The 25829-nt window shown below is 39.0% G+C and overlaps 2 protein-coding genes across 6 annotated transcripts in view; both read right to left on the bottom strand.

Moving 5' to 3' along the window:
- The window catches only part of ARHGEF12 (Rho guanine nucleotide exchange factor 12), a 144413-nt gene extending 125792 nt beyond the window's left edge, over positions 1–18621 (bottom strand). For both annotated transcript variants that reach the window (XM_082341963.1, XM_082341964.1), the window contains exon 1: positions 18496–18621. In XM_082341963.1, coding sequence (XP_082198089.1) covers positions 18496–18527 — 32 coding nt within the window. In that variant the 5' untranslated portion in view covers positions 18528–18621. The remainder of the gene's footprint in view (positions 1–18495) is intronic.
- TLCD5 (TLC domain containing 5) overlaps positions 1–25829 on the bottom strand; it is a 55668-nt gene that overhangs the window by 19244 nt on the left and 10595 nt on the right. For 2 of the 4 annotated variants that reach the window (XR_014231533.1, XR_014231534.1), the window contains exon 2: positions 18496–25446. Coding sequence is in view for 2 of the 4 variants with exons in the window: in XM_082341980.1 (XP_082198106.1) it covers positions 24908–25446 (539 nt within the window). In the remaining 2 variants the exon portion in view is untranslated. Of the gene's footprint in view, positions 1–18495; positions 25447–25829 lie in introns of those variants that run through there. The other 2 variants (XM_082341980.1, XM_082341979.1) reach the window with 1 other exon arrangement.

Below are 25829 nucleotides of genomic sequence, written 5' to 3'. Positions count from 1 at the left end.
CTTCATGAACACGAATAACTTGACACATTCAAAAGAACAGATTCTAAAGATTACGTTAGATGGTTTCTTTGAATAAAAGGCCTAACTTTTATTAGTATTTAAATGTAGAACAAAGTTGACCATTAACTATTTTCTGATCTTTCCAACCACGAACACTTGAAAGTTAGGATTCTTGGTGCTTGTTAACACCAAAATTTAAAAATGAAACTGTCCCAATGACCTTAAATCTCATGTGAGTTATATACCAAACAATGTCCAAAGAAGTATCCCTTTCTTGCTGACTAAAAGCAGTCTTTCACTGAGGAACCGATTTTTCAGGCAGACATTTCTGTAAACAAAGGGTGCATTACTGTATTTTTTTTTATTTTTAAAAATTTAATAATAGTTTGTAATTTTTTCTACTGTTACCTTCTGTATATGGCAAAAATACTGATTTTCTATTTATAATAATGAAATAAAGTTTCCTTTGGAAATGGATTTTCAATTTAAAAAGTAATGTTACAGAAGATTAAGTAACTGATAGATGAGGGATTAAATTATTTGGATACTACCTAAGTCATTTAGTTAATATCCAAATAATTTAAGTATGGGAAACAACAGCCTTCAAGATAAAGGCAAGTTCCTTTACATGCATTCAAGACCATTCTAATTATCCTTCCAGTCTCTTTTCTCACTTTCCCTCATCACAAACTTCATGTTCTAGCAATATCCCACACATAACAAACCATCCTTTCTGCCTAAAATGTCTATTCTATTATCCATATTATGACCACCACCAACTCCACAGACCACGCCACAAACACACACACACACACACACACACACACACACACAGAGACACACTATACCTAACACCCAACTCAACTCCTTACCTTAAAGACGCTCTACACTAAGGTATTATCTTCCTCCAAGAAATTCTCTGTAACTGTATCGCCTCAGGCTGTATTATATGTTATTAGAGGCTTCGTCTTACTCATCTATATTTCCTTCTGTGGTTCCCCGCATATTCGATAAATAATTTTTGAAAGAATGACTCTTACTTGACTAGTTTGTATCATTTAGCAATGCTAATTACACTCTACTTTCAACTTTTATCCCTTCATGAAGGATCCTTTATAAAGTACTCCCCTGGTACTCCTACTCCTCTGCAACCATTCCTTTGAGTCTCTGTAACTCTGATTCTCAATAGCCTTTGAAAGCACTTCTCTCCTCCCCAAAACATGTGACCCATGATACTATATGGGCCATCCTTCTGGTGCAGTCTCATTCTTGTTGAACTCACCTATTCAAAGTACTTCAACTACCATCACAAACAAAATAGCAGTAGCCAAGCCCTCACTCCTTTACATCTAGTCACCTACTAGACATTTGCACCTGGATGCTTCATAGGTACCTGTGGTGGGCAGCCTCTAAAATAACCCCCTAATTCTGCCTCCTGGAATTCATGCCCTGTATAGTTCCCTCCCACACTGAACAGAGCTGATCTCTCAGCTGAGCTGAGAGAACTTTACAAAAAAGAATGTGACTTCTGAGGTTAGCTCATAAAAGTCATTATGGCTTCCACCTTGCTGTCTATGATCACTTGACCTGGATAAAGCCAGCTGCCTCAAACACCACCATGAGAGGTCTTCCTGGTGAAAAACCGAGGTCTCCTACCAACAACCAGCACTCACTTAGCCAGCATGTAAGTGAGTCACCTTGGAAGTAGATCCACCAGGTCCAACCAAGCCCTCAGATGACTCAAGCCCTTGCTTCAGTAGCAGACATCTCAACTGCAATCTCATTAGAGACCCAGAACCACAAACCACCCAGCTAGGTTGCTCCCAGGTTCTTTATTACAGTAAACTGTATGAGATAATAAAGGTTTAGCACTGTCCAGCAGAACTTTTTGCAATGATTAAAATGTTCAATGTCCAATGTCCAAAACAGTGGCCACTGGCTACACATGGCTACTGTACACTTGAAAGTGGTTAGTGTGACTGAAGAACTAAATTTTCAATTTTTTCTAATTTTAACTAATTTACATTTAAATAGCCACATGTGTCTTGTGGCTACCATGTTGTATAGTGCAAGTTTATTTATTGTTTTGGGATAATCTATTATGCAGCATTAGATAACTGATACAGTACCCTTAAACTAAATCTGTCCCTTACCACCTCTGTTTTCTTCTCCATCTTTCATCTTATCAGTCAACCAAACAAAAATAAAACAAAACTGTGCCTCCTCCCTTTTATATTCCACACCTTAGTGAATGGTACCAATACTCATCCAAACACACAAGCCAGAAAGGCCCTCACTTTCACCACCTACCCTTCTTATACTACTGGTATTCTTAACATTTTCTTAATAGCTCTATTTGTCTCTTCTCTTTAAATGTAATGTTACAACTTTGATACTTCATTCTTTTTCATTATTGAAAAATGTCTCCTTATTGGTATCTCTGCCCCTAAAACTTCTCAAGACTAATCAAGTCTTCACACTGCTGCCCAAATCATCTTTCTATAACATAACAATGATCGTATTACCCCTCTGATTAAAGACCTTCAGTGGTTTCCCACAATCCAGAGGATAAAACCCGAACTCCTCAGAAGAGCATAAAAATAATATGATGCCTCCTATCACTGCAACTTTACCAAATGTTGTGACGGTAGTCAACCTCCATGCTCTTCTCACACTGAACTACATGCGTTCTTAGAAAAGGTGAGCTATTTCACCTCTGTGCCTTTGTTCATATTGCTGCTTTACCTGAAATGATCTTCTATTCCTCACCTGTCTGATAACTACAACCCATCTTTAAGGATTCAATGGAAGTATTCATCTCTTGTTTCTAATCTGTCCAGAAAGTACTGATTATTCTCGAGTCCCACTGCACCCTGTGCAGCTAGCTGCCTACATGTCTGTCTCCTTCTATTAGACTAGAAGCTCCTAAAAGGCAGAAAGAGTACCCAATTCAATGCTGATTCTATCTGGCAGTATAGCATAGTGTTAAGAGTGCAGGTTTGGAAGTCAGACAAACTTAAGGCTAAAATCCCAGTTTTGCCATTCACTAGGCATGCTACTTAAACTTTCTGAGTTTCTGTTTCTTCACCTGCAAAATGAAGATTATATAATAAAACGCATTACCTCACAGTGTCATTGTAAGGATTAAGTAAACTATTATGTATAAAATGCTACAGTGCGTACTACATGATTTTTAATGAATAAATGTATTTTGGATGAAGAGATTAATGAGTTACTACCTCCTAGGTGGGTAAAGAAAGGGTGAGATAGGTCAAAATAAAAGGTATCATCTTTGAAATCACTTTTGCTAAGCTACTCTAAAGAAAATTGGTAAGTAATACAGGAAGCCTCTTACGTATCTACCATGTGGTCAGAAAATGACAGGGAATGGCAAAAGGACTCAATTGGAAATAAATAAAAGGTTGAGGAAACTAAAAGTTTGAGGAAGAGGAGAGATTCTAGATGGGGTCAGATGGGAGAGATGAGAAGCCCAGCGATGACAATGAAGGCAAAGAATGCGTACAGAAGGGAACTGGGGAGAAGGAGGAGTAGAAGGTAAGAAGTAGAAAAACACAAAAACTTGAAAGTAGAATCTCTCCAAGCAACAACAAGATCTAAGATGTAGTCATATAGATCCTAGGATAAATCACATGAAACTGCAAATATTGAACTATTTTTGACTAAAAAACCAGACTGGTCCATTTTTTAAATAATAAATTGGACTTTTTTTAAATAATAAAATTTGGGGGATTACATATTAATTCCATTAATTCCATTTTACATTCTACCTTTTGCCTTGAGTGCCTGAGACAATGTAGGGCTCCTAAGAAAATTATGGAAAACAAAAAATTACTTTCCTATTAAAGTGTCCTGGATGTTCTGTGGAACACAATTTAGAAATTGCTGCTGTAATTTACATTAAAAGATAAGAGACTAAATAAATAACCTTCTTTGGCTGAACCCTCTCGTTTGAATTTTATACTTTCTAGTTGTGTTTGGATTCTAACTTCACAGAAATCATGGTTACCCAAAATTATGTGCAGTAACAAATACAATGAACCAAGAGTCATAAGACCTGGATTTTAAACCTGGTCCCAAATATGTATTAGCTGGCAAACACTGGGCTAGTCAATGAATGTCTCTGAATCTAAGTTTTTTCTCATCTGTAAAACAGGAATAACATCTGTCTTGTGTTGTTGTATGTATTAAATATAATGCCTAAAAAGCACCTAGAATTATACTTAATAAATGAAAGCTTATTGTTACTAAATGAGTAAACAACTGTAAAAGTGTAGTAAATGAGAATGTAAATTATTCTAGTATCATACAGACAAAATATATGAAAGTGACAATGATTTGACTTGTTAGATGTGACAAGATTGAAGTGAATCATACTGTTTGTATGATAATAACCTGCTCATTTTTAAATATGGAAAATAAGCATGGGCAAATACTTCTATAATAAATAGATTATTTATGGGCTGTGAATTTGTCATCTACCTCCTCATTATTTTTTCCAATGTGACTTTTAACTTCATCAACCCACAAAGATAACAACATTCTCCAGACGAGTCATATCGATAACAAACTTTGCAAGCTGGATAAGCAAAGATTTCCTTATTGCTAACAGTGTGAGGAAGCAATGCTAGCTAAAATGAGATATGGTAAATATTTATGCAAAATTAACAGAACTTTACCCCACAGGGAGGCTGCAAGCATGGGAAAAAGCAGCTTCCCAGAACTCAGCATAGCGGATGTCTGTAGATCTCCCTAAGGGCTATAAAGTCTCCACATCCATAAGAATGCTTCAAAGGGCATTGCCTTTTTGCATGCAGCCTCTTTGTAAGTCTGAAACCTAGTAAAATTCTCAAATTAGAATTCTCTAGCCTTTCTCTACCTAGAAACAGTACTTATTAAATAATGATTTGGTTTGTGGGCTTCTTTCTTAAACCAACTATCTGCCTATCTCTGTTCTAGATTCTCTAGGGTTACAAAGAAAATGCAAGAAAACAATTCATAGCTAAAAAGAGTTAGGTTAAAAAACAATACACTGAAATATCTCTTAAGCAAGTTTTCCAATGTTATGGCATAAAGAGTGGCCAGACTAAAACGATTCATGCCACGGAATTGTCAGTAACAACAATAAAAACATCATTTACAAAGAAGAAATGAAGATTAAAAGTAACAATGTATTATGGCACAGAAGATGCATCTAGAGCTAGAATAAAAGGGATAATATTTCTTTAAGTGGAAGAAAATATAAACTAAATGACAAAGAAGAGAAGATCACTACTATAACAAGAAATCTTTAAAAAGAAAACATAGTCTCCATTACCACTTAACCAAACATAGATACTTGCTAAGAAAAAACTTAAACCCAATTTGCTTATATCATTTGTTTCACAAAGGCCCAATCACTTACTATTAAAATCATTCATCTGCTGCCTTTTCTTACTCTTACGTACTCAATATAACAATTTTTTGAGTCACTTCTGTTTTGTGTGCCTATAATAAATAAATAAATAAAACTTGTATTAGATGGGCCTTAAACTTCTTTTATTTATTTATTTATTTGACTGCGTTGGGTCTTCGTTGCTGTGCGCGGGCTCTCTTGAGTTGCGGCGAGCGAGGGCTACTCTTCGTTGCGGTATGCGGGCTTTCTCACTGCAGTGGCTTCTCTTGTTGCGGAGCCCGGGCTCTAGGTGCGTGAGCTTCAGTAGCTGTGGCGCACGGACTCAGTAGTTGTGGCTCATGGGCTCTAGAGCACAGGCTCAGTAGTTGTGGCACACGGGCTTAGTTGCTCCGCGGCATGTGGGATCTTCCCGGACCAGGGCTTGAACCCGTGTCCCCTGCATTGGCAGGTGGATTCTTAACCATTGCGCCACCAGGAAAGTCCCTTCAACTTCTTAAAAGAACTTTGGAATAGTTATAATGGAAAATGATTTACAAGCAACACATATTCGGCTTCAAAAAAGTCCAATGTTTACAGATGTATGTATATAGTTTCAAAAAATGAGTAAGAAACCGAAATACAATGTAGCCATTTTTTAGAGGAAATGAGACAAAATCCCTCTGGAAAAGGGAATAAATAAATAGGTGATTAAGAGTAAAAAGAATAAAACATAGTTTAGAAATTATAATGTAAAGACAACACTTTAATGGTTTTGTTGAAGACAAAATCCACTTTCTGGGTTTCATCCAACTGATTCAAAAGATCCACTGACTGATCCAGCTGAGCCAATCATAGTATAAGCAAACCTGAGACCAGTAGGCCAGAAGAAAGTGGGCATTGGAATCATAATCCCAATTCTTCTGTTTAGAAACAATGTGACCGCAATTCTGTTTAGAAACTATGTGACCTTGAGCAAGGTAGTGAAGGTCTCAGAACATCATTTTTCTCTGTTTTAAAATAGGAACAACAATATTTAACTTACATAGCTGAGAAAAATTTAAAAAGACGATGCACAGAGAGTACCTAGGACAGTGTTCAGCATTTAGTATGTACTCAGTAAATATAAAATCCTTTATCACATCCCAAATTTCCTTATAAAACTAAATTTCATCTCATTTTAAATGTTCATTTTTCACCTAGTTTCACCTTGCCACCTTTCTAATGTGTAAACTATTAGAGCAACAAGTCATCATGACTTAAGCAGTCTTCCTAATAATCAAACTACTGTAGCTTCCAGAATCTTCCACTGATCAACTCATCACCACATTTATCACTGGATGACAAAGTATAGGCTTAATGGGTTGCTACTACCTTCAAAGAGGTAGCTAATGAGTAGAGAGGTTCTCCTTCAAGTAGTGACTAAAGCAATGCCTAATCAATAAAATGTGACTTCTTCTATGCAAAAGCAATGGACATCTAAAAGCTTCTTAAATTTCAACCTACTCCATGCTCTTTTCATCTTAGTTTAGATAACTCACCAAAATCCAATTAAATTGAAAAATAGAAACGAAACATAAAAAGATAGTATATGATAAAAAGTAACATTAATTTTTTTTATTTAAAAAATAAGATAAATTTAACTATTAATTATGATTTCATACCACTACTTCCCCAAAATACACATGACTTCTCACCTTAACCTTCAACACTAATCAATGAATATCACTCTTACAGGTAAATTTCTTAACTCTTAAATGTAAATCAGCAGGTAACAAGAACACAAAGTAACTTCGCCAACACAGTGACCTACACAGAGTAGCCATTCAATATTTAACTGAACAAATGAATAAACAAATGAACTGATGTTGTCAAGACAGAACTGGACAAATTCTGAGTGATCAAAAGCAGATTTAAAAGCTGATTGTCCTAATAAGACCCTGCTGTATAAAAAAATAAATAAAATAAAATTCAAAAACAAACAAACAAAAAAAGGTTGACTGTCAATCCTAAAAAGTCTTACTGATTCTGTAACTAGAGATGTTATTGTTTCACAGTCTGAGTTGAAATAACTGCCTCTTTAGTCTACTCCTCACTTCCAAATGCACCTTAATTCTAAGAACAGCCTATAATTTGAAATATAAAAGAAAGGGAATATTATCACAGCAAGGAAAAAACACTGTCACAGCAGTAGCAGCAGCAAATACATATGAATTAAAAAATCATTTTAAATGCATAGATCAAAGTTGTAGGAAACCTAACTAATTTCTGAAGTTTAAACAATAAGAGCTATTATAACTTACTGACCTCTTTAATGTACTTAAATACATTCTCGTTTAATCTTCATGACGACGCTAAAGGTAAGTGATATTATTCCAATTTTTACAGATGAGAAAACTAAACTGTTGTTCAGAGACGTAAATTTGCCTAAGGTTTTCCAGCTTGTAAGCAGAAGAAGTCTGACGCACCAAAACCCAGGCTCTTTTCTCTACATCATCCTCATTCATTTCCCTTTTACTACTCCTCTCTTACAAAGGCTAAAAAATTAAAATTTATATATATATATATAATTAAGAGCTAAAATATCTTTTCCTTTAAAAGCTACTTTTAATCTCTAACAAAGAGAAAATCTCAAAAAGAATTCTGCCAGGGAAGTCAAAATTAATATAATTACTAATATTTATCAATAGATATATTTTACTTAATTCTTTTTTTGGAAACAAATTATACCTTGTAGCCTGTTATGCAATAATTGCATGGTAAGAACCTTCTCTCTCTTTTTTTTTTTTTTTTACTATTCACATCCATTTACTAACACACCCAATTTACTTTTAAACACTGTCTCAAGAATTCTGATCATGTAGGGCTTCTGGATAAATACACAAGAAACACAAGTAAACACAAATACATAAGTTACAAGAAACCACAAACCATTCCCCAAATTACGCAATTAACAAATGCAACTAAAATGCAACCAAAGTGCAAGTATATTATTCTGACAAAGGTACTAACAAACTATTATCTCAAAATGAATGTTTTTCAATCATGATACAACAGAAAAATAATATGAACAAAAGGCAAGTCAAAGAGTTACTCTCCATGGGAAAAAAACTGCTTATTATTATTTTTATTAAAAATAGACTGTATTGCCCCAAAGCCAGAATCAATCCAATGCCAAGAAAAAATCAAATTTAAATAAAATTTTATGTACAAGTCCATGATAGCCAATTTTGTACTTCAGTCACTACATGGATTCTGAAACGAGATTAACAATACAACTTAATTAAAGAAAACTAAAACTACTTGGATACCTATAAAGACCACTTTAATCTAAGTATTTCTATGCACAGTGAAAGAAGCCAGTTAAGAAAACATAATTAGATAACACTGTACTAAAATAAACTATTTTCATCATGTTATATACAATAATTTATTTATTCACTAGCCTGCATAAATCCTCTTTGATCACCTCATTGTCACCTGCCAATCTACAAACTGAAGAAGGGATTGTATCTGTTTAATTTGATTCCCACTGTTACATAACACCCCCTCCCCAAAGAATGTCCTGTGAAACTTATGATTCTAAATCCATAATATAATGTCTATTACTCCCATAACCATAGAAATGATAAGTAAACTTACTGTATTACATTATATGCTAGTAAAATCTATGAAGTCTTGAGTCAAAATGGAGGCTTTAAAAAGGCCCTCAGATGAACTAACCTAAGCAGTTGAAAGTGACTAATTATTTCTAAACTAAAATTAGACAGACTTACTTCCATACTTTTATATCATCTTAGGGATCTCCTTAAAGATTTGATAGAACCTTTCTCTGCACAGCAAACAGCAGAGGTGAATACAGAATTTTTATAAATGATTCTGATGTTCTTCTCCAGAGTAAATAACATCACTGACTGGGAACTCCCAGAAGACTTAGAGCCATTAAGGGCTGGGATTCCTTTCAATTGGCGTCATTCCAACAGAGGCTCAGTGAGAAATGGAACCTCCTGCAAATCAAATCTGTTGCAATGTTATTTTTTCCCAGAGGTTAATTACCTGCTTATGCTACACACACACACACACACACACACACACACACACACACACTAAAGTAGAGAAAAGGAGGAATTGTTAAAATAGATGACATTCTGCTGTAAGCCTCCTCCAGAAATACTCAAAATGAAATCAAAACAACTTTCTGGCTGTCAAATTCTAGACACACTTCATGAACATCCTTTCCTACTTGACACCTGTCAGTACACAGTACCATTACCTCCAACTAAATAGTAAGAATTTACTAAAAGAAGTTACACTTTCAGATTTTATCTTTCAGAGATACTCAGTGGAATATTTATGGGTGAAATTATGATATCCAGCAACTGCTTCAAAATAATCCAGTGGAGAAGCAGGGGAAGGAAACAGATGAACCAAGATTGTCCATGCACCGAAAGTTATTGATGCTAATGATGAGAACATGGAGGTTTATCATACTATTCTCTGTACTTTTGTACATGTTTAAAATATTCCATAAAAAAAAAAACTTTCACATTTAACAAGCATTTATTGATCACCTCCGGTGGTAGGCTATATTATTGCTCCTAATTATTCACTCTCCCGTTTCCTTCCTTAAGAGGATTATACACCCATTATCATTTGACTTGCAATGCCACCTGTGGGAGGAGTATACATCCATGGCCCACTGACAATGAGCGTGACCATATGACTGCTTTGGCCAAGGACATGTGAGTGATGTGATGTACACCTTGACTGAGTAGAAGTTTTAAAAGCCATTGTATGTTTGCATGAGCAGTTTTCCTGCTCTTTCCCTCTGCCACAGTAATGGCATATTGGGTTCCAAAAATGTTTCAACCAATCCACAGCTGACAAGATGCAATGTAAGCAAGAAGTAAAACAGTAAGCCACGGATATTTGAAGGTGTTGCTATGGTAGCACAACCTAGCAAAAGCTGATAGATACACCTACTACAGGCTCGGTACCAAGAATATTAAAATATTATAAGAATGTTTAGGAAAGTAGACACACAAAAAAATGAATTATAGTTATCTTTGAGGGGAGAGTCTGAGAACCAGAGGTGTATATGAATAGGGCTAAGATCAGAGGGAGACTTTATATAGTATTATATCGTATTATCTATCACTTGAATTTTCATGCGTGTGTACGTGTGTATGTGTGACCTGAATAACGTCATCTGGATAGCTGGATAATTTGGGCGATTTTTTTTTTCTTCCTTATGCTTTTTAGCATTAAAAGTGAATAAAAATATAATAAAGCAGATAGTAACTGATTAAAAATGAATAAGAACTATCCTCCTACCCTTAAGGAACTCGAAAATTAGTTGCAATTTAGCTTTAAAGAAAACTTCTTCCCATAAAACATTCATTGTTAATTATTTAAAGTGGCAAAGGCTAACTGCGAAAACAACATTTTTAAAAATTAGGAGTATAACACATGCAATTCTATCAGTTTGCTCATCCCAAGGTTTCAGCAAAGCAAATATAGGGTCTTGTATATGGGTGGTGCAGCTACCGATCTCAGAGGAAATTCTCTCAATTACATTATTTTAGTATGCCAATTAAGCTGGTGAAGAAGCTCGCTCTAGGTGTTAAGTTTTGTGAATAAGCCTTAACCATACACAAGCCTTAACTAGAGACAAGGTATCTACTCCACTAAGTTAACCCATGTAGGGTAAAATTATTTTAAAAAGCATTAGAAGGAAAAAGAAAAGGAAAAAATTCTAACCATCTTGTGGTGATTAAACAACACTTGAATGGTTACAGAAGTCTCAAGGCCAATAAACTAATGCTTTACTACATGACTATGTTTTTACTTAAATTTGAGCAATAACCTGCAAATATGATTAGGGACATGTCCGCACTTTTCATCTTAGGATCTCAAAGCACTTTACAAACATTAATTTAACCCTCGTATCGCCTGAGAGTTAAGTATTATACAGCATTATAACCATCTATCCTGCCACTACAAAATATTTAAATACCCCTTCAGCAGTACTTGCCCTGAGGAGGTCTTGCCCAAACAGCCAAAAAGACAGGAAATAAGCTGACAATGCATGTGCCACCAACAATCTCTGAAAAGATCAGACCTTTACCCACAAGAACCACTTCCCCTGAGTAAACCACAGAGATCGTACAGGACAACCACAACAGATCAGCTTGTATCTGGAACACAGGCAGAGTTTTCCATCTAAAATCTATGGAAAGATATGTCTAAGCACCTTCACAAGGTATCATATGCATTTAAGTACATAAGTGTATTTGGGGGACTTGTTACTCTTCTGGACAAGACATAGCCACCTTCTGCCTTGTATGGTCAATTTCACATATAATTTATTCAGACGCTGAGGAAGTCTCCAGTTTTTCAACAACAGAATAATCTACATTTTCTGAATCCACAGAAGACCTGCAAAATCCTCCTTAAGCTCAAGTGTGTGAACCTAAGATCAGCATTTAAATGTAATATTTAACCAAAACTGTAGTCTCAGAGCAATATCTTTAAATGCCTACAATAGGCATCAAAAGACAAAGCAGTGTGACAAGTGGCTAAGAGTAAACATTAACTACACCAGGTTTTCTTACATATTTCCAATTTCTTCATGAACTGTTACTCACAGTCCCACGACAAGAAATCTACTTTTTCACTGCCATTAGACCTGCTTCTCTCTCAACACTGGGAAGCCACCCAGGCGTATCATGTGACTGTGATCTCAAAAACCAGGATTCAGCACTTGAATTAGTAAGAGATCCTGTTTTGGTATGAATCTAAACTGCCAGCTGCATTGGTGCGTGTTAATTTAGTACGGAAAATTTAGTATATTTCTCCTTTTACTGAAAGTCAGTAATGCATTCTTATGCAATTTAGGCAAGGCCTCTGACCTTTGGCACCATCATGTATTACCTCTGCAAAATCAAAAAGCTGAAAATTATTCTTGGTACTAGCTTCGTAGGTTTGTCTTGGGAGTTAGAAACTCTCTTATAAACTTCTTTCTTATATGGCTATCTTGGTACTCTAGATATCCTAAGTAGAGAAAGTAAAATGCCCTAAATCTGGCCTGTTTCCAAAATTCTAAAGTTTGAGGAAACAAAATCACTAGCAAAACACAAAAGAACAAAGACATCTATTTAAATAATTTTAAACTAAGTATCAACGATAAAGGTCTACTAATACAACATTCAAAAGCTCTATAATCTTATATATGTATATATCTTATAATAATTTAAGTACCCACTTTTTCCTTCTGTTACTTATCATTAATAACAATTCTTGTAAATACAGTAAGAAAGTAAAACATTATTTCAACATTAATAACAGTATATCTTACTCGAAAAATACTGCTAAGCATTTGAAGTCTATTTCTTTTCACCAATATGTGGAAATAACTCGAAAAAATAAAGTAAAACAACACACGTACAAACAATGGAAAAAATGACACACACTTTAAGATAAGACTGAAAAACCACCACAAAAAAAAAAAAAAGGAATAACAATTTACAGATGTATCTCACCATATGGTAACAGATATTTTACTTTAAAGCTACAATCACATCTCTTCACTTACTTCTAAGTTCAGAGATGTTTCATCTTCATTTCTGATGAATTTTCAACCAAGGATGGCTTATTATTTGCTACACTTTTGACACATAATTGATAACACTGGTTACATTAGGGGCACTCATATTGGAAAGAATCACTTCATAAACAAGGCTTTTATAACATGAGTAATTGCTTAATTAGTCGATTTGCTAATTATGCTGTTTGTATAAACCTGTTTGTTTTTTTTTGATGGTGACATCTCCCGCATCCATTCTAAAAACTATCTAAAATAAAACTGAGTTAAAATGATCTTGAGAATCTCTTTACTCATAATTTTGGGCTATGCCTGGAGAAAACTGAAGACCCCTGTATTACAGTAAAACTAAACTGGAACTTGCTGTTCTAGCATATGGGTAAACATAAAATATAGAATATCATACTTTGTAGTAGGACAGCGCCGAAAGAAAAAAATCATTTTGCGCTAGAAGAGCAGTTGGAGAAAAGTTAACAGAATATTAAGAGGAATAGGTTGATTTTCAGACACGAATCAACAGAACATACAACTTGGCTAAGCTAAGAATAAGGGTGGGGGAAGGAAAGGGTGGTGGATAACTGTCTGAACCATTCACAGTCACATAAACATAAAATGGGAGGAGATCATTATTTAGCCTGGTACAGCAAGTATATACAAGTAACAGGACAACTTAAAAGAAAAGTCTGTGCTAAAGATCAGGAAAAACTTCCTGACTACAAGATCTATCAGATTGTTGTTCAGTCTCCTGAGGAAGTGACGAGAGCTTTATCCTCTAGAGATACTTAAAATTAGAATGGATAAGGTACTAGAAAGCATCCTGTAAGAGAAAAATCCAACTCTGATTTAGTCAGCTTGGAAAGTTACAAGAGAAGTAGGACAGAAAAAATACACATAGAAAGACAATAATTTAAAATGAAAAGTGGGGGACTTGAGAGCCAGAAAATCTAGGTCATATCTTGGGTCTATCCTTTCCAGTTTTATAATCTTGACCTAAATGCTATGAGTTGCCTAAAGTGTAAGCGATGATCTGCCTCACGCTGAGTTGAAGAACTACACTACTACTGGATATCATTACATACATCAGGGTATTTCACACAAAAGGAAACAAAATATTTATAATTTTGCTGGTTTTAAAACTTCAGTTCAAATACCACTATTTTGAAGACCCTTAATTATTAAAAGGAAAAGGAGCATGTCTTCAAATGAAGCTTTAAAACATCATCCAAACCAAGTTTTAATGGTTGAGACTTAATGAAGTTAAGCTCCCTGTTTGTGAAAATGTGGCATGGTCAATTTCTAGGAGATAAGCAATTATATGATAAGAAACATTTCTAGTAACTTTGTTAGACAACCATGATGTAAAAGCGCTTCTCCAATTACCTCTGGAAAACCATTAATATATTCTGCTGCTTCTATAACCCGTATCAGTTTGGTAGGCAATTCATACCCACTTCTAGACAGCTTTCAGAAGAGACAATCATATTTTGTTTACTCAAAGATTTTCCAACTGTTTTCCCTAGAATCACAATGCTCCACAGAAAAATATGTAAAATCCACCATTTATGGGTTTCATCAATGCCTCAAATATCATTTCCTAAATTGAAATTTAAAAAAAATCGTACATGTTAACTCAATGTTATGTGCTACATTTTAACAACTGGAAGCCACTAATGTGTTAAGTGGTATTACCAGGTTAACATACTTTTGTAATGATTCAAATAAAGCTTCTCTTGTCATCTCACTGAATACATATGAACATCTTATAAATGTGCCATTTATCTGTAAGACTACAGCTCTGTACTTTTAAAAAAATTTACTTCAGACTGTACATGTTGACTCATGTAAAAGTGTACAGGTGAATGTACTACTGCGTACCTGTATGAATCAGGATTTTAAACCGAACAACTAGGAGAAAAGACAACATAAAATTGAATACAAAGCTAGCACTGTGATCCAGGTCCCCACTTTCAATTTGGTATTTACCAAATGACTGATTTTATAAGTGAATGTGACAAATAATCTCACCTTGCAGATGACTCAAGCAGCCTTGAAAATAGCACACATACAGAATTTTTTTTGTTTTGTTTTTTAACCAAAAGCATTCTTATATGGCAGTGTTGGCAGAAAACGTATCATGAATGAAAACGTTAATTACTGGGTAAATGCATATGAAGCCACAGGTTTCCAGACTCATTTTAAAAACTTGCTTCAAAAAAAACCAAAAAACACAAAGAACAAAAAATTTGCTTCAGTTAAACAAGCTTAAAGCTGACCTTACAGTGCTAAAAAAAAAAAAAGCCAATATATTTAAAACCTTTGTTTATAAATCAAAAACAACAAAATCCACAAGTCCTAGACAAGACATAACTTCATTTACTTCAACAAAGACCTTTATAACAAAATCCCACCTGTATTGTCCCTGAAAACTCATTGTTCTAAAAGATAGTCTGAAATAATTTACTCAGTCCGTTGAAAAAGCATTCTCTCCTCATATCCCTCAGAAGAAATTCCAATTGCCACAGGACCCCTAAACTCTCAGGGAGACACAAGCATCTAGGAGGATTAGAAACAATTAGGATATATTTTAGGACTGAATGCAGCAATCAGTGTACACTGAACAGCAGCAATCAGATATTTCTACCACTTTTGAAGCGCTGGTTCTAAAAATTGAAAAATATAGTCTCCAGGTCTCAAAGAAGTTACAAAGCAAGACACTGGATGGTATTCAAAAGCTGCTTAGATTTTTTTTTTTTTTAACAGTTCAGATACACTACATAAAAACAGTAGCTACCATGAACACATAGTTTGAGTTTTAAATTGATAACTACGCCTTTAAAAGGGAGGCTGGAGAGCCTGAGGAGTAGAGGATAAAGAGGAAAAAAATGGGAGTAAACAAATGTGTTAATTTAACTGCAAAATAATAACAGGATATAACAGAGTTCTAGAGTATCCAAAGTGACCAATCAGAGCCTAAACATAGCTGAATTCCATCCCAGCCTCAGCACGTCCCTAACACAAGAATAAAACCCTTCTTATCTTGTTCAGCCATGTGTCGCCTGCCACAAACTGCAAAACAGAACAACGCCCAAAACCAGCTAGTCTGATTTCAACTGAGGACAGACAGACTCTGTAGTCAGAAGCACCACAATGAAAGAACTCTAACTGACACAGCTGGCCTGGTGGGTCAGCACACTCTACAAAACAAAGCCACACCACATACAGTACTTCAAACTTGAAAGGACCTTTAAAAAGGCACTGTTAATTTGCCAATAGCTCTAGAATCAGCAAAATATACCTACAGGGCACTGGAGTCAGACAATGAGAAAAGAGGATGAGGTAGGTAAGGCTGAGAAGAAGCTAGGAACTATTCTATACCCATAACTTTATTAAGGCATCCTGGCACAGAAATAACACTAAACCAGTACTTCCAGATTTCACCCCAACCTATATTCAAATCAGGGACAACTACTCTCCTAAGAGCCAATGGACGCTTGATATTTACAGAATAAGATAGGTTTAAAGAAAAAGCAATGGTCACATAAGAATAAATCTTGTGTGTGTGTGTGGTGGGGGGGAACTAGTAGTAAATTCCAAAGAAACACAAATCTATACTGTCTCAGCAATGCACATTAAATTAGGTGGCTTTTAAAGTCTTTCTTCTTTTAAAGAATATGTGAAATCAGGCAGCACCTGAACTCATCCCAGAATATTAATACCCAAACCAATTTGCAGATTCATCTTATACTTAGAATATTCATCTCGTAATCCTTTGTGCCTAGCACAGTGCCTGGCAAAAAACAGGCATTAATTAATTTCATGCTTATTGTACATTTTTATCTCATCTAAGTTATAAAAAGATTTTATTTCCAAGATAATGGAAAGAGGAAGAAAATCTCTGAGAAGCAAAGAAGAAACGTCATTACTTGGGGCCTTTTAGGTGATTTTCATGCGGAATGAGCTAGTGACCCTAGGTTCTGTTTCTACAAAATTAAACACCCCTACTATTGCAATGAAAACTACCAACACCACATTAGTTCCTAATAAGACTTGTCTGCAGGGTCAACAGAGAAGGCAAGAATTGAATGAACAAGGAAAACAATTACCCACACACCCATGAAAGTGATTTCTCAGAGGCAAAAAACACCCTGAAAGGAAAAGGAATGGGAATAACTAGAAGAAATCAAGATAAGCATTGTTGCTACTCGTGTTAAATGTACTCTCAGAGAAGCTGAAAATTAAACACAGTAAAAAAATACACAAAGAATAAATAGTTTAAATATTTAATGGAATCTTTTAGGTGAACATTCACGTGATACTGAAAAGCATCAACAGGAACAGGAAATTCTGTTTCTGGAGTAGCTGTTATGGTATGACAATGGAATTTGGCCCTTTTAAAATCAACAAATGAGTCTTACAATTGGGTGAAACTCTCTTATTAGGAAATTCAACTACTTTCTGCTGGAGTACTATTGTACTTCTCATCAAAGTGCTTTCTTTGGCCCCTTACTTCAGTTATTTGATCTTTTTTTTTTTTTTAAATGATGTAATTTGAAGGTTGACAAAAAAAAAAAGCTGACTGAAACTTGGGACCTGGATACAATGTCATAATTAAACTGAGAAATAAAATGTAGTAAAGGAATATGCTTTTATCACTTAACCTAATTTTCCAAAGAATAACTCTTAAGAGTAAGGGAACTCCACTGAAACCACAAATGGTTTAGCTCAATTCACCAACCACCACCAAGCAACACAGTTAAGTACTATAAAGGACTCACCCAACTCAACAAATCCACCTGCCAGCTTCTACTACATAATTCGCTTAGGCTTTACACCCCTTAAATGCAAATGTTTCTGGAATATGAAATCCTAAAAATGCCATAATTAAGATCAAGCCCCATGATGTTCCCGCGCCCTTTTTCAGTTCCTTGATACTGTTCCCACCAGGAACCTGTGATTTACTAGTACTTCCAACATTCTGGAAAACTATTAGATAATAAGCACTGTGCAAGTCAATGCTTCAAGGACATCAAATTCATAAATCATGCGGCAGTCTCAGAGTGAAGTTCACAAACAGAAAGTCCTAAAATGCAACAGGCTCTAGAGAACTACAGGACAGGAGTAAAACTGATGATGCACCAATACCCCAGCCGACATCGGGCACTGACCTTCACCCAAAATGACCTTCCTCTCTCTGGTTCCAAGATCAGTACAGAATCCTAATGCACACGAAGGGCAGAAAAACACAATCGTGGCTTTACCTATCCCTCCTCCGAGAATCTGGAGAAAAGTTTCTCTCCAGAAAAAAACAAAACAAAACTACGTTTCCAAATTCAATCAACCGGGTAACTTGGCAGCAACCCCAGACTAATTGCAGAGCTCGGAAATAACCCTCTGTCCGCTGCCTGTCAACTTCACTCGGCAAAGGCAATCAGCAATCACTGACCCTCCTGCTAGGTCGGGCCCCATCCAGGGAGGCTAAGCGCAGGGGGAGCTTCATACCAACCTGTCGGTGATAGTAGACTGTGTGCCACTCATTGGGGCCCTTGGCGAGAGGTCCTCCTTTTATCCAACTTGCATTTTACAGTAACACCTCCACCCCACCCCCAGCGCTCCGGGATCAGGCCCGACTCCGTAGGGGACACAAGAGTCCAACTCAAAACTCCATTCAGTCATCTAGAACGTCCGACTGGAAGTGGTCAAGGAAAGGGGATGTGGGTGGGAGCGAGGCAAGTTATCTCCCAAATCAAGCCGAGCAAGTCCGCCAGCAGGCGAGTTCTAGAGCTAGGGAGCGATCCTCCTCGGCAAGGCACCGGAGAAAACTTTGTCACGGAGGGAAGTCGGCGAGCCTCGGGGAAGGCGGCCCGGGAGTCCCTCCGAGGCCGGGGTGGGATCGGCTCGGGGCTGGATGTCGGCTCCTCCTCGCGGCCTTGGGGGCCTGAAAGTCCCCGCGCCGGGCCGGGCCCGATGGGCTCCGCTGTCTATCTGGGGCTGCCGGCCGCTCTTGGTCGCAGCCTCGGCCGCGTCTCGGGCCGCCCCGCGCCAGGCGCGCGCGGCTCCATGGCCCCGGACCGGGGGACACCGCTCGTTCTCCTCGTCGCCCCCACCAGGCTCCAGGCGCCGGGACAAGCGCGGGTGCCGGGCAAGGAGGGGGGGGGGGGTGGTCCCGCAGCCGGAGGTGACAGGAACCTGGTCTCTCAGCTCCGCGGGCTGCTACCCATCCCTCGGAGGCCCGGGCTCTTCCGCGGTCTGCACAGGCGGCGGCGGCGGCGGCTCCTCCCCGACGCGCCGGTAGGCGGCGGTTCCCGCGAGGGGCGGGAGGTTCCCGTCCGACCCGGCCTCGAAGCACCAGCGCCGGAGGCCGGCGGCGACGGCGGCGACTCGGAGCGCAGGGCCGGCTCGCCGGGTCCTGGGGCCCTCACGGGAGCGCGCGCGGCGGGCAGAGGAGGCCGCCGGCGGTAGGGGCCGCGCGACAATCGCAGGCGCGCGCACGGGTTCCGGTTCCGGTTCTGACTTCCCGGCCCCGGCCGCATCCAGCGCGAGCTCTCTTTTCCCCTCCCCCGTCGACTTTTTTGGCCTCCTCCCCTCTGACTTCGGGAAGCCGCCTCACCCGGGATCCCTCCGCGGCGCGCCGGGCCGCCCCCGCCGCCCGCGCGACCCGCGCTCGCTGTCCCGCGTACCGCCCTCCGCTCGCAGACCGCGGGTGTGCGCCGCCCCCGCGCGGACGCCTCCGCCGCAGTCTTGTTGGAGGGAGCGAAAAAGTAGTTCTGCGGGGCGGAGGGAGGTGGGTTCCGTCTGGCTCTGGGAGTTCCACCCGCCAACCCACCGTTGTCCCCAGGACCCCGGGAATGCCGGAGATCTGAACTTTGGAGCCTAGTTTGCACCAACTCGGCTTTCGCCTGAGACCGCCAAAGAGCACGCCCCCAATCCCGAGGAGCTGTGGATAAGAGGCTTTTTGGAAATTACCCACCCCCTTGTCCTCGAAACTTGTATTCCTTAAGGGAGCATACTTGTTTTCCTTTTCCGATAACACGCACAGACTGCTTTTGACCGATGGAAGCGAACTCAGATCCGGGTGGCTGGACCCCATTCCTCTCTTGTGAAACAAACCCCAGCAAAGAGAGGTTTTGGCCTTGGCCGCTCACCTGGGGCACCTGCTGGCCACATCCCAGGGCAGGGGCCGCCGCGCACCAGTCTTGGCTGCACGCAGAGGGTTGGAGGATGGAGGTGTATAGGGCTGGGGAATTGGAGCCAGGATTTCTTCGTATAATGTTGCTTTTAGGTTGCTTCTGCCTTGGCAAAATGATATGTATTATTTGCCAAATTGAGCAAGCATGGTGCTTTCCACAGCGACTTAACAAGCTTGTTGTGGAAAGAAATGGGAGCAGAAAATAAAATATATTTATCCAGTAAATAGCATTACAGTTCTCTTTGAAGGGTTCCCAAATAATATCTTTTTCCTACTGGGTAGATAGATTTAGTATAACCGTCCAGTTTTATGATTGCATAATGCAGATTACAGCGATTCAAGTACCATGTATAATGTATTTCTTCAATTCCGCCTGCAAACATCTGAAGTGGCTGTCTCTTTATCCAACTATTTTCAGACTTTTGAGTTCAAACCTGTATTCATGGGTAAGGGTCTTTAGCCTCTTTGTGGAAATCAAGTGGCAAAGCAAATCTAACAAACAGTGGACGTGGAGAGGGGAAACAATTACTTCTTAACAATGCTGTTTCTAAAAGTCAATCCGCAACAGTGCATAAAAGGATCATTATCCCTGAATAGATGCATGAGCTAAGGCTGACGTTAGAACGGGTAAAAAAAAGAAAAAGATAAACAGAGGCCAAAGATGACTCTTTATTGCTTGATTTTTTTTTTTTTTTTTTTAAGTTCAGCGCACAGCCAGCTAATTTTGTAATGTTTATTTTGGGAAAGAATAGAAGCAGATTAGGGTTCCAAGCCACTTCTAATGATCAGACCAGGACACATTGCCACCTGCTGGTATACCCTAGCATGATAATTCTATCCTGAAAACTCATAATTGCACATTTTCTATATGTAACTGGAAAGAGCTCCATCAATCTATAAAAAATGACCAAAATGCAAACCTTATCCCCAAACGTTTGTCTTTCTTAGACATACTAAATATCTTTTTGGCCCTATTCTAATAATTTTATAGTGTGGGTATCAAATTAATTGGACCCAATGACTCATCAAATCATGCACTTAAAAAATGAGTTCCCCTCTTCTCTTCAAGAATGCCTCACTACACGAGCTTCAGGAATAAAACAAACTGGGAAAGTTTCCTAATTCACCTTCTCTTCCTTGCATACAAAACCTCTTGGCAGGCTGCTTTCAAGATCTTTCCAAACTTAAACAGACCCAAAGTTCTAGCTGTGAGCAAAGAGGGCATTTGCTGTGGGAAAGCTTCAGAAGATGGTAAGCAAAGGATTTAATTAAGTCAGTGGTTATTCACTCCAGAGCTATTTTTTTTAATAATGAAAATCTCTATATTCAGGCACAAAGCTCTAATGGTAAAAAATGTCCCTGAAAGCCCCTTTACAGCCGTTGATAGCTCTAGACTGTTTTAAGTCTGTGTATAGAATACCTTCAGAAGAGTCACACCAATTTAGGCAGAACACATGCCCCAGGGACATTAGTCCTTTACCTAGAAAAATGACATTGGTGACACCATCCACTGCGCATGCTCTTTGAGAACGTTTTCCAGTGGGGGATAATTCTAAACTACATCCTCATGCCTTCATCCATTCTTTCAACCTGCTTATTGAGCACCTGCTATGTGTCTAACACTGTTCCAGGGATGGGAAGCAGAGCCTGAGGACAGCCGAAGGGCCTGTCTTTGTGGACCCAACTGGACATCATCATTCTCAAGGCAACTGCTCAAACAGGTGGCAAAATAAGAAAGAAATTAAGTTCTTCCTCCTTCTTTTGGCAAACTGTTTTCTGTATGTAGATTGTTGCCTCAAAAAGTAAGCAGTATTAGGAATGGTGGATAAGAACAGCTACGAAGTATTTTACCGATAAGTATAAATATGGGTCAACATTTCTACAGGCCAAAAGCCTTTTTTTTTTAAGCTTCCGGCAGAACCAGAACAAAGACATCAAGCCAGACTCTGGGTTGATAAAAAGTTGTTTATTTTTATAAAATTTAGTACAAATCTCACTGAAATATAAATCCTTCTTGAGCAGTGTTAATGACTATTACATAGTAATCTAAATGCAAATGAGTACTTCATGTGTCCACCCATACCACATGTGAATTAGCCCTTCATGTACCTCTCATGTACTGACTCAGCATCTTAACTGCTGAGTCACCTTCATTTCACATTTTTCTCTCAGCGAGTTTCCTTCAGAGTTATCAGCTACAACAGCAAGAAAAGCTGAAATGAGGGATTCTCCTTCCCTTATCACTATGTAGGTTTCAGGAAATTCAAGAAACCTCAGTACTTTCCCCTAAAAGAGCAAGGTCTGCAATCCCTTCACTTCTGAGGTGGAAGGAGAAAAGAATGGTACCAGATTAAGTCTATTCATTTGTCTGGTATGGGACGGCTTGCACTGTGCCAAAACTCAAGAGACGGCTTTTTCCTTTTCTTTTTTTTTTTTTTTCTTTTGTGCCAAGCCACTCTTTTTTTTTTCTAACTAGGCTTTTGCTAAAATCAGCATTCCCCAGCATCCTACTTGGACCACAATTTTGTTGGAAAGAAGCTAACCAGCATTTCACGGACACTGATCATAGAAAAAAAGAGATAGAGATGCTACTGTCAGATTATTCTCATGTCTAGCAAATCCCCTTAACCAGAAGACAGTCATTTTAAAAGACCCACGGTTAACATGCCTTTAAAGCCGCTTTTCCCAGAGCAATGATGACCTCATGCAGTTGCAACCACTTGGTCATGCCTGGACAATGACGTCCATCTTCAAGACCACTCATTAGGCTAGGATTACCATCGAATGGGCTGGTACTTCCTACTCATGTCCAGCCCTGACTTCAACATCCCCATACCCTTGCTCATCAGCTGAGCTACTCGCTTATCACTGGTCTCAACAACACAATCAAATGAATAAATAAACAACAAACAAACAAATACATAAAACTTCCTTTTTTCCCCATAAAAGCTCTACATTAAAGACCTGCATTAATAAAACACCACCTAATGTCTCTGTGAAATTCACAATGGGGTATTTCCTTAATTGACAATGGGGTTGAAACTGAAGCAGAGTAAACAAGTGACCTGCCCAAATGATCTGGCAGGTGAGTAGCCAAATTAGTTCAAAGAACCGAAGAATTCTTGATTCCTAAGCCCTTCTTCTACACTTACGTTCTTGCTTTTCCTAGCTGAGAGACTATTGATTAAGAAATATTTTTTCCTTCCAACACGGGCCTTGTCATAATATATTATCCAGAGAGAGTGGCACCTTTTCCAGAGAAAAAGTAGTTAACAGGATGAACAGGTAATGTATCCGAAATGGAAAAAAAAATAGGCTCATCACCCTGAGGCCAGGACATTTGGTCTTCGGTTCTGGTTTGCAGTATGTATAGCAGAGCTGAAACCTGAACTGGCATCTCAAGCCCAGTGGAATCCACATGGTAAATCCCTATGGAATTCAGTCACAGCCTCTCATGCCTAGGAGATTAATGCACAAAAGCCCTGAGAACTGGCAGAGTTTTCCTGGTAGGGCAGAACCCGTACAACAGGACCCGGTAAATCTGCCCACACCTCATTCATCTCTCATCCAAAGCTCTAGCTCTATGGTTTTTGTGCAGAAAAGAGTTAATATAGTAGGCCTGGAAAGGGCTGTTTGCAAGATTGGCCCTTGGCTGACATCTGAAGACTTAGATTTCATTGGGAAGGTTCCCACATGAACTGATGAGACTGGCTCACTGGCTCTAAACTGTTTGTCCAAACAATGTGGTTCACGGTGAAAACCTCCTTTCCTTTTGGGAGTCAGGAAAAGGCTGCCTACATGACCAGCCCCCCATTAAAACCTTGGGTACTTAGTCTCTAACAAGCTTCCTTCTAGACATTTCACACATATTGTGAATAGATCGTTGCTAGGGGAATTAAGCACATCCTGCATGATGCCACTGGGAGAGGGCTCTGGAAGCTTGGGCCTGGTTTCCCCGGTACTCTGCTCCAGGTGCCTTTTCCCTTGGCTGATCTTTTGTTGTATCCTTTTGCTGTAATAAATCAAAGCTCTAAGTACAACTACGTGCTGAGTCCTGTGAGTCCTCTTAGCGAAGCACCAAGCCTGAGGGTGATCTTGGGACCCCCGAGTACAGGGAGTCCTTTATGGTATATACCAAGTATATGGTATAGGGAGCCTCAGTAAGTAGCCCCCCACCACCGTCACGGTTTCACCCGCATCCTTCTCTCATCCTTCTGTCCCCCCATTCAATTTCCTGATCCAATGCTCAGAATGCCAAAGGCATGTATCTTCCTGAAAGTTCCTCACTTTATAGTAAATGAGGTGCATTTCTTTAAGCTGCTACACAGAAAGTAGGAATAAATATTTGTTGAAGGAGTCACTTCTCAAAGGAGTAAGGAAGAAACAGCACTAATGCTTTTTGAGTTCCTTTCTAGGCTGTCTGATCATCAAGTCTCCCAGGGACAAAGGAGCCAGGGTCACCACAACTTAAAAGGAATGCAGTATGCTCACCTCACAGATCTGACTTACAACTACTGCCGGTAGTCTCACTTTCTACAACTACACAGCTGCAGAAGTTAGTGTTTTAATACTGGGATGTGTTCCGCTCCAAGACTGACCAAACGGATGGATAAATTTAGCCCTTTTTTGAAACCTAAGCTTGTCATAAGCAGGATTCTGTAACAGCCATGTCTCCAACCTGGTTCCCGTGGCTGACTTAACCCAATCCATTGTCTGGAGCAAGCCTTGGCTAGTGCGTCTTGAGATGTCCATTGTGTTTTAGCTGCCGCTCCTCACTCCGCCTGCTTCTCCAGGTGTGGTACTTCTTGCTGCTTTTCCTCCATGCAAAACGCCAGATGCTAAACATGAAACACCAAGACACAGCATACATCGCAACTCCCCCGACCTTCACAAACCACTTGGGCTTGGGTGAGACCATTTCACAGAAGAGGAGGTGAGCTCCTACACCAATCCTCACTCCAGTGAACAGAGCTGCAAAGAGGAAATCCACCACATCTCCAGTGAAACTATGGTAATGGCCTGTTTCACGAAGAAACCAGCGCATCTGTAGCAAGGGATTGGTAATCTCGCTTCCAAAGAGGACTGCATTGACCTCTGTGCCTGACTCTCCAAGCACCAGGGCCATGATGATGCCCAAGATACTCAGTGTGTGGTGAGCCAGCATCAGGGCCCCCTCAGACTGGAAGTAGATGCACCAGCCCAAGTCGAAGATGAAGTAGCCCAAGGTGAGACACAGAACGTGCACTTGGAGAGGTGTATTGGGTGAGCCTGAAATAAACCAAGACAGAAGCAAATTGAGTGGCTGGGAATTGTGCTACCTTACACAGAGATCCTGTGTTGCTCTTTCTCAAACTTTTCTGAATCACTGAAAACAAAAACAATTGCAGGCACATGCTTTTTATAGGCAACCAAAAAAAAAAAAAAAAAACCAAAACACTAAAATCTAAAACTTTGGTCTTTATCAAACCAATGTTACAGGGCCCAGGAAATGCTGTTCTGATGCACCAGATCTCAATGAGTGATTTAAGCACCAGCAATTATCTCAGTGTCCTCTCTGTGTAGCAGCATAAAATCCAGTTATTTTGTTCTTTCAATTAAAATCCTACACAGTCTCTTTCTTGTCTTCTTTTTCTTAACCAGCTAAAGCTCTG

Source organism: Balaenoptera borealis (assembly GCF_965194805.1).
Source record: "Balaenoptera borealis genome assembly, chromosome: 11".
NCBI classification, from domain to species: Eukaryota; Metazoa; Chordata; class Mammalia; order Artiodactyla; family Balaenopteridae; genus Balaenoptera; species Balaenoptera borealis.
This window is presented reverse-complemented; position numbering and strand designations above follow the sequence as displayed.